General features: G+C 46.3%; 1 protein-coding gene across 9 annotated transcripts in view; it reads left to right on the top strand.

Annotated features, from left to right (window-relative positions):
- LOC139280002 (kielin/chordin-like protein) overlaps window positions 1–16,723 on the top strand; it is a 531,474-nt gene that overhangs the window by 477,756 nt on the left and 36,995 nt on the right. For 8 of the 9 annotated variants that reach the window (XM_070899412.1, XM_070899417.1, XM_070899413.1 and 5 more), the window contains 3 exons: window positions 2,563–2,706; window positions 8,968–9,133; window positions 10,095–10,216. In XM_070899412.1, the coding sequence (XP_070755513.1) occupies window positions 2,563–2,706; window positions 8,968–9,133; window positions 10,095–10,216 (432 nt within the window). Of the gene's footprint in view, window positions 1–2,562; window positions 2,707–8,967; window positions 9,134–10,094; window positions 10,217–13,509; window positions 13,690–16,723 lie in introns of those variants that run through there. The other variant, XM_070899418.1, reaches the window with a different exon arrangement.

Raw genomic sequence — 16,723 nt, 5'->3', positions numbered from 1 at the left:
ATTCACCATCCGCTCACAGATACCTCACTCAACAGTCCAGTCTTCGTTTGTGAGCCTGGACAGTAACTGTTGATGGACTGTTTGGCCATGATAGCCAAGCTCACTTCTGTCCTCACCGATGTCCACATACAGACTTTCCAGTAAAGCACACGTTAACTGCCGTCCGGTCAGATCAGCACACTCCAGACATGTCGGCCTACTAAACTCTGATGATAAGTTTAAAAAAAAAGCTGACAATTCAGTAAACAACTTATGACTGAAAACTAGCCCCAAATAAAAGCCTTTGATCAAAAACCATTGTTTCAAGGCAACTGAATAAATTCCCTCTTATTACATTGGGTTTCTGGGGTATTATTAGTGTTTTAGATAATATTCCACAATTTATTATGGGTAAGGTCGATCGCTGTTGAAAGGCTAAATCACTTAATTGTCAACCGTCCCAAACTTCTGCGGACTGTGTTTGCGTGGGAGCTGGGAATGTATTGATCTGGGACTGGTAAGGTTGTCCCATAATCTACTACAACTAACCTCTTCTGTGCCCACATGTTGAGTGGATTATGAAGAAGACCATCTGACCACAGATCAGTTTTTTTCCTGGCAGCTGTAGGCACAGTGTGAACAGGGCTGAAGACGTTATCATCTACATGAAAGGCAGCCGGTTGCAAGTTATCCGATTCGAACTTACAGTGGTGATCAATCTTACCCAGAATATTCCGCTCACACGGGAGAGCATTTGTGTATCGCTCAGTGTACTTTGTGTAGAACTGTGGAGAAGGTGCTGGGTGGAAAATTCAAAGCAGTTAGGGTTAGGGGTTAGCATTTAAAGCAACGAATGGGAAGAAAGATGGGGAAAATGGCTTTATAAAGACCCAGCAGCCTCTGAATCAGTGCGTGTCCAGCAGGGCTGCAAAACTTTTAAAACAATCTCCTTCTCCAGACAAGGCCCCTTACCCTACATCAACTGCTGATTCCTAGATTGGGTTGTGGGAGCACATTGTCTTTCAGATTTTCACAACAAATATCAGGAGTGGATTGGTCCCAGGATACAGTGCTGTGTTGTGTACATGCATGATCTCACTGGCAAATCAGCATAGTAGATAGAGTGAATTCTGAAACAGCGGGGATTGTGGATTTTGAGGCTGCCATTAGTGATTGGGTTCATTGTGGGTTTTTTTGAGTTACAAACAGAACTGAGGCTGGAAACACATCCAGCCCAGTTCAGAGCTGGTGGGTTTGAAATCAGTTTCTGACCTATGCAGGGCCCTTTTTCTGGTTACGTAAGTTTAAGGGAGTCAAGGGCGAGAGTGAGACTGGGGAGAAGCTGCTGGGTTCGACTCTCAGTTTACGATAACCCACAGGGTCCGAGGCTGACTTCAGGCAGCCTACATTAGCTGCTTTGCCATCCTCCACGTGAACAGTGCAAATGGGTCTTCGGAGCTGACGTCTGCAAAAAGTGGCTGGTTGGCAACGAGGAAACTCAGCATTGTTTTGGCTCAGTACATTGTATGGGCAATACATTTACACACTTATATAATCACATCAGGTACAGGTTGATCTGGGGTCTGATTACTGCACTCTTGTTAACCAGCTGGGTAATCTGTGTTGAGCTTTTGTTGATATGCTGACACCACTTTGTCAATAGGAGAATTAATAGATAGAAAGAATAGGGTGTTGCGACAACAACTGGTGGCATTTATAGAGCACCTATAATGTAGAAGAACATCCCAAGGCGCTTCAAGAAGCACGAGGACAAATGGATGCTGAAGGGGAAGTTGAGAGGTCACGGGGTGGCCTTTAAGGAGGACGTTAAAAGGGATGGATATAGAGAGATTTAGGAAATGAATTCCAGAGTATGGGGCTGAGGCAGCTGAAGGCATGGCCGCCAACGGGAATGGGGGATACACGAGGCCAGTGAGATGAGCAGGGAGTTTTGAGTGAGTGAAGAGGGTTGTAAGGCAGGTTACAGAGCTATGGAGGGATAAGGCAGGGAGAGATTTAAATGCCAGCTTAATAATTTAAAATGTGAGGATTTGGGGGACTGAGAGCTAATGTCGGTCACCAAGGAAGGGTGAGTGGGATAGGATACATGCAGCAGAGCTTTGGATGAGTATTAGTTTGTGGAAGGTGCAGGATGAGAGGCCAGGCCAAAGAGCATTGGAAAATTTGAGTCAGGAGGTGATAAATGCGCGAATGAAGGTTTCGACAGCAGATGGACTGAGGTGAATAATACGAGTCAGCTGAGAATCTGGGATCACCAAACAAACAGCAAACTACTGTAGATGCTGGAAATCTGAAACAAAAATAAAAAATGCTGGCAGCAGTCAGCATTTGTGGAGAGGAGTGAGCAGCTAATGTTTCAGGCACAACCCTGTATCAGAACTCGAGAATCAGTGGACACCAAAACAGTGGAGTCTCTAATGTTACACTCCCATCTAATGGCAGGAAGTAGGCACTGCAGCTATGCTCTTATGTCCTCTGGACTGCGATATCTTTGCAGGTTGTAATAAGCCGAGTTTAAAAAATGATTTTTGTTCCAACTATGGTTGTGTTTTATATTTGCAGAGAGGCAGGATTCTGTGCAGGTCACAGAAGGAGCAGTGCCAATCTTTGCCGTGCAGCTTGACGCAGCAGGAGACGTCCGAAGGCCAATGTTGCCCAGTATGTGCTGACTCACGCCGGTGTGTGCACCAGGATCAAGTACATGAGGTGAGGTTAGCTGGCCTTTCCCAAGGGATGTGAGAGAATTATTTCCCCAAATTGTCTCCCTCGTTGGGTATGTTTACCGTTCATTGCAGTACGACGGCCGCCATTCTAGACCACAGTCGGGGTAGAGAATGGCAGAAAATGCCGGCAGTGAGGCCCACTGGGGGCCAGATGAGGACAACGTCCAGCTCCTTGGTGAGAATCCCCTCCTGTCACCTGAACATAGCAGGAGGCCGTTCACCCTCTCGAGCCTGCTCCACTGTTAAGTTAGATCATGGCTGATCTGTCACCATAGGGAAAGATGATGGCGGACCCTGGGAAGTGGCAGTGATCATCCTGGGTTTCCCCCAGTGGTGGGAGAGGGCCTTGTACTGGCATCCTTTCCCTCAATTCCATCTCCCACTTAGGTTCTTGTGTAGGCCCACCAGTATCCCAGGTTACTTTGTGCCCTTTTAACTGCCTGGCTGCTTCCTCTGGTTCGGCTGTGGTGGTCCTAATTACACCCCAGTCACCTACAGTGCAGGCCTAGTGCAGAGTAAAGCCTCTCTATACAGCCTAATTAGTACTCCCCAGTCACCTACAGTACAAGCTAGGTGCAGAGTAAGAGCTGGATTTCTGGCAACTTTGCGACCGGGTTTTCGCCACGATTTGACCCTCTTCGGCGAAAAACCGGGCGGCAGGATCCTCGGGTACCTTTTTGCGGCGGTGCTTTCACGTACCGCCGGGGAAAGGTGTGCCAACGTGCAACGATGCAAATTTGCGTCGTACTTTCAGCTCTCTCAGGATTCGTACGCTGCAGCCTAACCAATATGCATGACAGGCAGTCTGCAGTGAACCCTGAGTCACACGTTTCATGCTTTGCTTGATCGTTTGAACCGCATGCTCTGGTTGACCATTAGACGCAGGTTTGAATGGAGCAGACCTTACATGTCTGAATACCATTGAGTTCATGAACTCCTGAAACTCAAGATCTGTTATGCAGGTCAAATCTGTCGGTGCAGCCCAGGCAGCAGCAGTAAGTATGAAAACCCACAAAAAAGGTAAGTTATGTTTTTATTTTTTTATTCTTTTTCAGCGATTTAGTAGTTAAGGGTTTTGGGAATGTTTTTGTAATTTTTTTTTTGTTTTTCCTCCCCTCCAAAGGCCGCTCTGACAGTGCTACCGACCCCTGACTAAAGTTGCCGAAACTTGCGGTTTGCGCAGCGAATCATTGTGAAATGTCGACTTTACCGATGTTGTAATGTATATAATGACTCGAAAATCTTATAACTGTAAACTCACTCAGGTGCAAACCTGGTTCAACTTTATTCGCGCCCAAAGTGCGCACATGACATGGTACTCGCTCTTGTATACCAGGACCCGCGCACACCCGCGTATAGCCCGATGACCTCCGACAGTGGCGCCCCCTGGTGTCTAGTGACCCCAAGCATCAATACAAAACAACATCCCCCTTCAAAATCTTAGTGTCAGTCTCTTTACAAATTAAGACAGTCTGTGGCTTTTCGCTCACGAGTTGATCGCCTCAGTTCAACTCCAGTTCTGGGTGAGCGTTCTGAGGCTGAGTGACAGATCTGATGGGAGTGGTAATGACCCTATCAGAGACTGAAAGTCCAGATTCAGTAATGACAGCAGTCTTCTGATGAATGAACATCAGTTGGTTGGTCACTGACTGCATCTTCCTCAACTGGTTCCGGTTCATCCGTGTGCTGCAGTTTTATCTGATCAACATGTTTCCTGCATGTTTGCCCATTCTTAAGAACGACAATAAACACTCTGTTACCCTCCTTGGCCATAACACTGCCGGCGATCCACTTTGGACCTTGACCATAGTTCAGTACATAAACTGGATCGTTGACAGAGATGTCACGTGACACAGCAGCACGATCATGATACCATTGCTGATTTTAACGTCTGTTTTCAACATGATCATTCAAATCAGGATGGACAAGAGAAAGCTTGGTCTTGAGACTTCTCTTCATCAGTAGTTCAGCAGGGGAGACCCCGGTAAGCGTGTGGGGTCGTGTCCTGTAACTAACCAATATGCATGACAGGCAGTCTGCAGTGAACCCTGAGTCACACGTTTCATGCTTTGCTTGATCGTTTGAACCGCATGCTCTGGTTGACCATTAGACGCAGGTTTGAATGGAGCAGACCTTACATGTCTGAATACCATTGAGTTCATGAACTCCTGAAACTCAAGATCTGTTATCGCTCATAACAATGTCAGGCAAACCATGAGTAGCAAACATGACACGAAGGCTCTCAATAGTAGCTGTGGACATACTGGATGACATAACAATACACTCTATCCACTTTGAATATGCATCCACCACAACAAAAACATGTTTCCCAGGAAAGGGCCTGCAAAATCGATGTGTATCCTTGACCATGGATTAGATGGCCATGACCAAAGACTCAGCGGAGATTCTGCTGGTACTTTACTTAGCTGCATGCAAGTATTACACTGATGCACACATGATTCCAGATCAGAGTCAATTCCAGGTCACCAAACATGAACCCTGGCAATGGCTTTCATCATGATGATACCAGGATGAGTGCTATGTAGTTCACGTATACATTTTTTTCTGCCTTTCATAGGCATAACAACACGATTGCCCCACCGTGGACAATTGGACTGAATGGATAGTTCATCTTTGCGACAGTAGTAAGGTTTGGTCTCATCACACATTTCCATAGGCAATGCAGACCAGTCATCACTGAGGACACAACGTTTCACAACCGATAAAATAGGATCATGGCTGGTCCAGATCCTCACTTGTTGAGCAGTGACAGGAGTTTCTTCACCCTCAAAAGCATCCATTACTAACAGTAGATCTGCAGGTTGAGGTGTCTCCATATCAGGTGTGGGCAACGGCAGACGACTCAGTGCCAGGTCTATGACGAATAACATAATCATAAGCAGACAATGTCAACGCCCGCCTCTGGATACGGGACGATGCATTGGTATTAATACCTTTGTTTTCCGAAAACAATGAAGTGAGTGGCTTGTGATCCGTTTCGAGTTCAAAACGAAGACCAAACAGGTACTGATACATCTTTTTGACCCCATACACACAGGCCAAAGCTTTTTCTGCCAATGCTGTAAGCTCTTTCCGCCTTCAAACTTTTTGAAGCAAATGCAACAGGTTGTAGCTTACCCGACTCATTTGCTTGTTGGAGTACACAGCCAACCCCATATGATGAAGCATCACAGGCCAATACAAGACACTTATACGGATCAAAGTGAACAAACAGCTTGTTCGAACAGAGCAGATGCTTGGCTTTCTCAAAAGCTCTATCATGAGATACACCCCAGACCCAGTTGTCACCTTTTCTGAGCAGCATGTGTAGTGGCTCTAATAAAATGCTCAATCTGGGTAAGAAATTACCAAAGTAGTTCAGTAGCCCAAGGAATGAACGCAGCTCCGTCACATTCTGAGGTCTGGGTGCATTTTTGATGGCCTTGGTTTTCGATTCAGTAGGCCTGATGCCATCAGCAACAATCTTCCTCCCCAGGAATTCAACTTCCGGTGCCATGAAGTCACACTTCAAACGTTTCAGCCTGAGTCCCACTTTGTCCAGACAATGTAGGACTTCTTCACGATTGTTCAGATGTTCAGTAGTGTCGCGACCTGTGACCAGAATGCCATCTTGAGACACGACGGTTCTTGGAACGGACTTCAGTTGACTCTCCATGTTCCTCTGAAATATGGCTGCAGCCGAACGGATTTCAAAAGGACACCTGTTGTAGACAAACAGTCCTTTATGGGTGTTGATGCAGCTAAGTTTCTTTGAAGTGTCAACAAGTTCTGTGTCATATAGGCCGACATCAGATCCAGTTTAGTGAACGACTTGCCACCAGCTAGCATGGCGAACAGGTCATCAGCCTTCGGTAGCGGAAACTGATCCTGTTTCGAAAATCGGTTAATCGTAACCTTGTAGTCCCCACAGATCCTGACAGTGCCATCACTCTTTAACACAGGAACGATAGGACTGGCCCATTTGTTAAATTCGACCGGTGATATGACCCTTTCACGTTGGAGTCCGTCAAGCTCAATTTCGACCTTCTCCCTCATCATGTACGGAACAGACCAAGCTTTATGGTAGACAGGTCTTGCATCAACTCCAAGTGAATCTGCACCTTGGCTCCAGTAAAATTGCCAATGCCTGGTTCAAACAAATAAGGAAACTTCTTCAGCACTTGAGCACACGAAGTGTCATCCACCAAGGACAACGCTTTGATATCATTCCAGTTCCACTTGATTTTCTCGAGCCAATTCCTGCTGAACAGCATTGGACCATTGCCTGGGATGATCTATAATGGTAAATCGTGAACCACACCATCATATGACACCTTGACTACTGCACTGCCAATCACCAGTATGAATTCCTTAGTTTAAGTATGCAACGTGGCATTGGCTGGACTCAGCTTAGGCTTCACAGCCTCAGTGTCTCACAGCTTGTCGAATGTCCTTTGGCTCATTATCGACTGACTCACACCCGTGTCCAGCTCCATTGATACAGGCACACCGTTCAGCTTTACATTAACCATTATTGGTTGGCTCTTTGTCAGGAATGAATACAGGCCGTACACTTCCTCGGGTATCTTGAGTTGCATATCTGGGCCAGCACTGGACTGGTCGTCATCATCAATGTGATGAGCAGCAGCACGCTTGCTCAGTTGTGGGCACATTCGCTGAAGATGCCCCACTTTCGAACAGTCTTTACAGATGTACTGTTTAAACCGACACTGATGAGGCCGATGATTGCCCCCACCACGCCAACAGGTGAAATCGGATTCGTACCAGTTGGCGGACTTTGAGCAGCTACAGGTTTCACATAAGCAGTTGAGTAGGCCCTGCCATAAGCAGCTCTGTCAGACGACGACACAATCTTGTTTACAATTCTTCCTATGGAGCTCCGACTCTTCGATGATAGCTGCCTTAAATTATCATCAGTCGCCATGCATGCCTGGTCACTCGCGATGGCCTTGCTCAAATCCAATGTTTCTGCAGCCGATAATTTCCGAAGGATCACATCATGGTTGATGCCTATCATGAAGAAATGTCGCAGCCATGTCTTCCAACGCGTTTCCGAACTTACGCGGCTCAGCCAGACTTCTTAGGTCGGCGATGAATCCCGACACATCCTGGCCCTCAGCACGAACATGTGTGTAGAAGCGATAGCGTGAGATGATGATCCCCTCTTTTGGCTTGAGATGTTCACGCACCAGAGCGCACAAATCCCCATACATTTTGTCCGTTGGACGTGCAGGCGAGAGAAGATTCTTTGAGGCCATAAATATTTGGACCACGAATGGTGAGGAGAACCGCCCTGCGCCTAATTGCGTCACCAGCTTCCTCCATTTTGTTGGCCACAAAATACTGATCCAAGCGGTCAGTAAAATCCACCCAATCCTCGCCATCCACAAATCTCTCCAGAATTCCAATGGTGCCCATTGTGCATGCGAAGGTTCTTGAGTTACCTCGTCGCCAAATGTAATGTATATAATGACTCGAAAGACTTGTTACTATAAACTCACTCAGGTGCAAACCTGGTTCAACTTTATTCGCGCCCAAAGTGCTCACATGACATGGTACTCGCTCTTATATACCAGGGCCCGCGCACACACGCGTACAACCCGATGACCTCTGACAGTGGTGCCTCCTGGTGTCTAGTGACCTCAAGCATCAATACATAACAGATGTGAAGTAAAGGCAAAAGTTCGGCCTTAAAACGGTAGCGCAGCAACAACAGTAATTTTGGTGTAAAAGTAACATTTTCGCTGAAAACCGAAAATTCAGCCCACAAGCTCCCTCTAAACTGCCCGTCAAGCACTCCCAGGTCAGGTTCAGGATGTGTTAGATGAAGAGTAGCTGATGCATGGCACCTGTGGATCCGTACCCTAACCTGAGTCAATGTCTTCCATAGAAGGGAAAATGTTCAAAAAGAAAATTAGAGGAGAAATATATACAACCAATATAAGTAAACAGTTCTGAGGGAGGCTGTTAAAAGCAGCACCCAGCTATAATGGGAGACATCCTGTTGGAAGGTCTCCTTGATCTGGCCATATAAGCTATTTGTTTGGTCTGCTGTCTTGGGTGTATGAATCCCTATTTGTTTGGCCCAAGGATCATCAATATCTCCGAGGTCCATGGGCCTTGGGTCTTTCAGCGTCCCTTGGTGCTGAGCCACTGTTGGGTTTATTACACTGTAGGTGCTGCTGTTCAATGATCCACTCTCTCTCTGCTCTGTTTGTGGCAGGCTCAGTCCCAGTGGTTGGATGGCTGTGATCTCTGTCATTGTAACAATGGAACTGTAAAATGTCGATCCAAACCCTGCTCGACTCCCATCTCCTGCCCAGCACAGTACATCTTGTCCCAGCCCCATGGAGAGTGCTGCATGAGCTGCGTACCAAACACCAAGCCAAGTAAGTCAGCGCAAAATACTTCGAACTGATCCTACCAAATTTGAAGCCTTAAGCAGGCAACATTTAAACGGGCAATGCTCTCATTGTACTCGGGTACTGCTGGAGTATTGGTCTGCTTCTGACGGAGTTCTGCTCTGGTTCTGATGGGATGCTGGTCTGCTTCTGATGGTTGCTGCTCTGGTTATTAGGGTGTTCGAGTGGTTCAGTAAGGTGCTGGACTAGATCTGTTGGGGAGCTGACCTGATTCTCTTGGGGTACTGGTCTGCTTCTGATGAGGTGATGATCTAAATCCTTTGGTGTGCTGTTCTGATTTTGTTGAAGTTGTGGATTAATTCTGATGGGATTCTGTTTGTGTTCTGTCTGCTTCTGTTGGGGCACTGGGATAATTCTGTTGGTGAATGGCCCGATTTTGTTAATGTGCATGTGTCAGGTGCTTGGTAAGGCAAACTCTGACATCTGTTCCGGCCTAATATTTGTGACCCTGGTCGCACCTTCAAGGTATGTCATTGTCCTCTGGGTGGAAGCAGTTGTCTTTTTGTGGAGCCACTGAGAGCAAGGGAAAAAGCTATCACCTGCTCCAGTATCTTCCTCAGTGAAAGGCATTGCCAGAGAAGAGTGGTAGTCATTGCAGCTGAGTCAGAAGGTTGTGGGTTGAAGTCCCATTCCAGGACTTGAGCACGTAATCAAGACTGACATTTCAGTGCAGTACTGTGGGAGTGCTGCACTGTCAGAAGTGCCGTCTTTTAGATGAGATGCTAAATTGATACCAAGTCCTTTGGATGTAAAGAAATTCTATAGCTCCAGTGTCCTCAAACAACACTACAAACAAAGTAACTGGTCAGTGAAATGAAATGCTCTGTTGTGCCCCGAGGATAGTGATCAAGTGGCAGGCATAAATGTAAATTCTTTCTCCTTATAAAGATGTTTTTGAATTACTCACTGTATCGCTGTCTTCCTGCAGAGGGCGCTTCCTGCACTGTGTTCGGAGAGTTGCACTACGTGACCTTTGATGGGCTCTTCTATGACCTCAATGGAACTTGTGCCTATCTTTTAGCCCAAGATTGTGAGTCAAACCGTTTCAATGTAAGTACTGTTTATAGGATGGTTTAGCTGCCTTTTTTGTGTTCCAATTGTATAAATCTTGAACTACCCAAATGGACTGAAGTGGTGGGCAAATGATCCTTGCTCCGATCTATGCCTACAATGGATGTGACCGGTGATGCAGCACAATCCATTTACAAGCGGACTATCAGTCCCACAGGATGCTGGTCTTAGCGGACACCACCAACAGGAAGACCGAGAGACTCCCTCCCTCCCCCTCCCCCTCCCTCTCCCCCTCCCTCTCCCCCTTCCTCACCTTCCCCTCCCTCTCCCTCCATCCCTCTCCCTCCATCCCTCTCCCTCCCCTCCTCTCCCCTCCCCCCCCCTTCAGGAGCATCAGGGGAGCAGATATCAGCGGCACACCTTTTATCACAGTCATCCAGATATTAGCAATTAGGCCATATGTGGGTAGCAAGCACACTGCTGCAGGGCAAGGGACCAACTGACAGCAGAGCCTTATAAAATTACCCCTTGCACGTTGGATATTTCCATCTAGTAATTCAAAAAACAGATGGGAGATGCTTAGGGCATGGGAATGAAGGAATGAATCTGCAACTCTGTTGACCCAGATGACTTTGTTCTGCAGTAGTTGCCATTTCCTTTGCTGAGGACAGGATCAATTTATTCTGAAAGTTGGTCATTTCCCCGTCCAATGCTCAGTTCTGAAAAGTAAGCACACCTGCATATCGATCATCAACAGAATATTGAACATGACAGTACCTAATTATTTACCATCAACCTCCTGAGGGATGTAGTTATTAATACAGAGGAGGATTGTGACAAAATACAGGAAGACATTAAGGGGCCGAAATTTCCCTCTGCCCGAAACGGGTCGCACCTACTGCTTCACAAGTGTTCCGTCCACCCGCATGGGGCAGACAATCTGCCGATTTTCAGCTCTTTGGCTTATGTTTCTGGTTGGAGTGGTATTGGTGTGGGGAGAGGGGCGGATGTGCGATCGGATCAGAGTAGCCGCCACTAGCGGGCTGCTGCGAACTCTGCAGCCACTTTAGTGGCAAACATTGGGCCACCAGGGAAGCTTTCGGCCGGGCCAGCAGCCTGGCACCTGGTTGGTAAGGTGTCGGCACGTGCACGACGTGGGGGGAAAATGGGCGGAATGGTCCCCTACACTGCGCCAAAACTGAAGGAGGGCAATATACAAAATGACAGCCCCTCCACGGCCAGGCCTCACCGACCCGTGGCCGCTACTTTCAGGCACCTTGGGTTTTATAGAACGGGACAATTTCGGCTCCTAATAAACTTGCAGAATGCATGTGTAATTGGCAAATGAACTTGAACTTAAATATAGATAAGTATAAGGCCACACACACCTTGGGAAATAAGTGTCTAAATGGGATTGAGGAGCAGTGGAATCTGGGGGTACAGATACACAAATCAATAAAAGTAGCGACGCAGGTTAATAAGGCCATTAAAAAAAGGCAAACAAAACATTTGGTGTTCATTTCTAGATGAGTAGAATTGAAAAGCAGAGAAGGTACGTTTATCTTGATTGAACCACACTTGGAGTACTGTGAACAGTTCAGATTTCCATATTATCAATAAAGGATATAGTGGCACTGGAGAAAGTGCAAAAAAGATTGACGACTGATACCAGAACTGAGAGTTATACCTACCAGGAAGGATTGAACAGGCTCGGGCTCTTTCCTCTAGAAAAGAGAAGACTGAGGAGTGACCTGATAGAGGCCTTCAAGATTATGAAAGGGTTTGATAGGGTAGACATAGAGAAGATGTTTCCACTTGAGGGGAGACCAGAAGTAGGGACCATCAATGTTAAATAGTCACTAATATCTCCAATACGAAATTCAGGAGAAACTTCTTTACCCAGAGAGTGGTTAGAATGTGGAACTCACTACCGCAGGGAGTGGTTGAGGCAACTAGCATAGATGCATTTAAGGGGAAGCTAGATAAATAGACGAGGGAGAAAGCAATAGAAGGATATGTTAATGAGGTTTGATAAAGAAGGGTGGGAGGAGGTTCACGTGGAGGATAAACATTGGCATGGAGCTGTGTTGGGCTGAATGGTCTGTTTCTATGCCGTAAATATTATGTAATACTATGTAACTTCCCTGGCTGTCACTTCCAGCTGAATCTGCTGGACTCCAAATAGAGCTTTCTCCCACATCTATTCTGTTATCAGAACTCTTCTTTCACCCACATAACATTAGTTGGGTCTGCCCCAAATCTTTCCCATTGCAGCCAAAATCTTAATCCAGGCATTACCTTGTCCGGGCTCAATCTTTCTAACACTCTTCTATCCAGGCCACTGCCACCCTTCATACAACAAAAACACATTCAGAAGATTGCGGCACACATCCTTATCCACACAAAATCCCACACGCCAATCATCCCGTCCTTGCCAAGCTTCATTAACTCCTTGTGCTATAGCGAATTACTAGAAAATCCTCATCCACTTTTCCAAATCCCTCATCCACCACTTTCCACCCAATCTGAGTGATCTTCTCCAGCCATGTATCTTTTCCTCCCCCTCCATACATACGTACGCTTGGCTTCTTTGATAACTGCATTACTCCTTATTCTCCGCGCTCTCCATGGCTCCAGTGATGGTCACTCTTTGAACTTCTACATCCCATCCCACTGTAACATCCTTCCCAGAACCTCTGCCTCACAACAAACATGTGAAGAGAAAGGTGAATAAACAGTAGCAGGCCATAGAATCTCTGAGGTTTACAGCACAGAAGGAGACTACTTGGCCCCTTGTGTTTGCAGCAGTTTCTTACCATCAATTCCACTGCCCAGCTTTCTCCCATAGCCTTGTATCGCCTTCTCCTTTACATATTTATCCAATTGTCCCATTAAAAAATGCAGTGGTCTCTGCCTCAACTATTCCTGTGAAGAAATGTTTTCCAGCCTCTTTCCTCACCATCTTAGAGACAGTTTTAAATTGATCCCTTCATCACTGACTCCAAGCAGAATAAATTCTGTAAAATCGATTCCTAATTTTAAATCCCTTTTAACCACCTCTGCTCCAGTGGTAATAATCCCAGGATCTCACGGCTATCCTCAAAACTATCGTTTTTGAATCTCTGGTATCATCTTGTACACTGGCTTGTAGCGTTAATTTCCTTTCTTTAATTGGCTGCCCAAAACTACACACACCACTTTAACTGTGGCCAACCTTGCAAAAAGGTATAATTACCTCTTTGTCAAGCTACCTCCCTCCCTGCATTCAAAAGCCTCCGAAAGAATTATTGCATCTTCCCCCCCACCCCCAAATTATTACATTATGCGAGCAGCAGGGAGTCCGGGGACATCGGTGAGGCCTACAAGAGACCCAGCGCATCGGAGAGGCGGGAGTGCGAGCAGCAGGGAGTTCGGGGACATCGGTGAGGCCTACAAGAGGCCAGCGTCAGAGAGGCGGGAGTGCGAGTAGCAGGGAGTCCGGGGACGTCGGTGAGGCCTACAAGAGGCCCAGCTGGTGCAGCTGCAGCAGGGAGAGAAGGCAAAAAAGAAGTAGAAAGAAATCAAAAGGTGACGTCACAGCCAAGGGGGTAAGTGATTGGTTGGTGATTGGTAAGTAGTTTTTCTTTTTCTTTTCTTTATCAGTAAGTAACCTTTTAGCCTTGTTGCCAAATTAAGTTTATCTAGGGGTTAAATCATGGCAGGAGAGCTCAGATACGTGTTATGTTATGCTCCTCCTGTACTATGTGGGAAGTCAGGGACGCTTCCAGTGTCCCTGACGAACACGTGTGCGGGAAGTGTGTCCGGCTGCAGCTCCTGACGGACCGCATTGCGGTGCTGGAGCTGCGGGTGGATTCACTCTGGAGCATGCATGATGCTGAGAATGATGTGAATAGCACGTTTAGTGAGTTGGTCTCACCGTAGGAAAAGGATACATAGCCAGATAGGGAATGGATGACCAACAGGAAGAGCAGTGCAAGGAAGGTAATGCAGGGGTCCCCTGCGGTGTACTGTTGGGGGGGATGACTCATCAGGGGAGGGCAGCAGCAGTCAAGTTCATGGTACCGTGGGTGGCTCTGCTGCACTGGAGGGCAGGAAAAAGAGTGGGAGAACTATAGTGATAGGGGATTCAATTGTAAAGGGAATAGATAAACATTTCTGCGGCCGCAACCGAGATTCCAGGATGATATGTTGCCTCCTGGTGCAAGGGTCAAGGATGTCTCGGAGCGGGTGCAGGGCATTCTGAAAAGGGAGGGTGAACAGCCAGTTGTCATGGTACATATAGGTACCAACGACATAGGTTAAAAAAAAAAGGGATGAGGTCCTACAAGACGAATTTAGGGAACTAGGAGCTAAATTAAAAAGTAGGACCTCAAAAGTAGTAATTTTAGGATTATAACCAGTGCCATGTGCTAGTCAGAGTAGGAATTGCTGGATAGCTCAGATAAATACGAGGCTTGAGGAGTGGTGCAGCAGGGAGGGATTCAAATTCCTGTGACATTGGAACCGGTTCCGGGGGAGGTGGGACCAATACAAACCGGACGGTCTGCACCTGGCAAGGACCGGAACCAATGTTCTAGGGGGAGTGTTTCCTAGTACTGTTGGGGAGGAGTTAAACTAATATGGCAGGGGGATGGAAACCTATGCAGGGAGACAGAGGGAAGTAGAATGGGGGCAGAAGCAAAAGATAGAAATAAGAAAAGTAAAAGTGGATGTCAGAGAAACCCAAGGCAAAAAGCAAAAAGGGCCACATTGCAGCAAAATTGTAAAGGAGCAAAGTGTGGTAGAAAGACAAGCCTGAAGGCTCTGTGCCTCAATGCGAGGAGTATTCGGAATAAGGTGGACGAATTAACTGCGCAGATAGCAGTTAACGGGTATGATGTAATTGGCATCACGGAGACATGGCTCCAGGGTGACCAAGGCTAGGAACTTAACATCCAGGGGTATTCAACAATTAGGAAGGATAGACGGAAAGGAAAAGGAGGCGGGGTGGCATTGCTGGTTAAAGAAGAAATTAATGCAATAGTAAAAAAGGACATTAGCTTGGATGATGTGGAATCGGTATGGGTGGAGCTGCGGAATACCAAGGGGTAGAAAACGCTAGTGGGAGTTGTGTACAGACCACCAAACAGTAGTAGTAAGGTTGGGGACAGCATCAAACAAGAAATTAGGGATGCATGCAATAAAGGCACAGCAGTTATCATGGGTGACTTTAATCTACATATTGATTGGGCTAACCAAACTGGTAGCAATGCGGTAGAGGAGGATTTCCTGGAGTGTATTAGGAATGGTTTGCTAGACCAATATGTCGAGGAACCAACCAGGGAGCTGGCCATCCTAGATTAGGTGATGTGTAATGAGAAAGGACTAATTAGCAACCTTGTGTGAGACCCCTTGGGGAAGTGACCATAATATGGTAGAATTCTTTATTAAGATGGAGAGTGACAAAATTAATTCAGAAACTAGGGTCCTGAACTTGAGGAAAGGTAACTTCAATGGTTTGAGGTGTGAATTGGTTAGAATAGACTGGCAAATGATACTTAAAGGATTGACGGTGGATAGGCAATGGCAAACATTTAAAGATCACATGGATGAACTTCAGCAATTGTACATCCCTGTCTGGAGTAAAAATAAAATGGGGAAGGTGGCTCAACCGTGGCTAACAAGGGAAATTAAGGATAGTGTTAAATCCAAGGAAGAGGCATATAAATTGGCCAGAAAAAGCAGCAGACCTGAGGACTGGGATAAATTGAGAATTCAGCAGAGGAGGACAAAGGGTTTTATTAAGAGGGGGAAAATAGAGTACAAGAAGAAGTTTGCCGGGAACATAAAAACTGACTGCAAAAGCTTCGATAGATATGTGAAGGGAAAAAGATTAGTGATGACAAACGTAGGTCCCTTGCAGTCGGATTCAGGTGAATTTATAATGGGGAACAAATACTTTGGTTCTGTCTTCACGAAGGAAGACACAAATAACCTTCTGGAAGTGCTAGGGGACTGAGGATCTAGTGAGAAGGAGGAACTGAAGGTATCCTTATTAGGTGGGAAATTGTATTCGGGAAATTGATGGGATTGAAGGCCGATAAATCCCCGGAGCCTGATAGTCTGCATCCCAGAGTAATTAAGGAAGTGGCCTTAGAAATAGTGGATGCATTGGTGACCATTGTCCAACAGTCTATCGACTCGGGATCAGTTCCTCTGGACTGGAGGGTAGCTAATGTAACACCACTTTTTAAAAAGGAAGGGAGAGAGAAAGCGGGTAATTATAGACCGGTTAGCCTGACATTAGTGCTGGGGAAAATGTTGGAATCAATTATTAAGGATGAAATAGCAGTGGATTTGGAAAGCAGTGACAGGATCGGTCTAAGTCAGCATGGAATTATGAAGGGGAAATCATGCTTGATAAAGCTTCTGGAATTTTTTGAGGATGTAACTAGTAGAGTGGACAAGGGAGAACCAGTGGATGTGGTGTATTTGGACTTTCAAAAGGCTTTTGACAAGGTCCCACACAAGAGATTGGTGTGCAAAATCAAAGCACATGGTATTGGG

The sequence above is a fragment of the Pristiophorus japonicus genome, chromosome 14, assembly GCF_044704955.1.
Source record: "Pristiophorus japonicus isolate sPriJap1 chromosome 14, sPriJap1.hap1, whole genome shotgun sequence".
In the NCBI taxonomy this organism is placed as follows: Eukaryota; Metazoa; Chordata; class Chondrichthyes; family Pristiophoridae; genus Pristiophorus; species Pristiophorus japonicus.
This window is presented reverse-complemented; position numbering and strand designations above follow the sequence as displayed.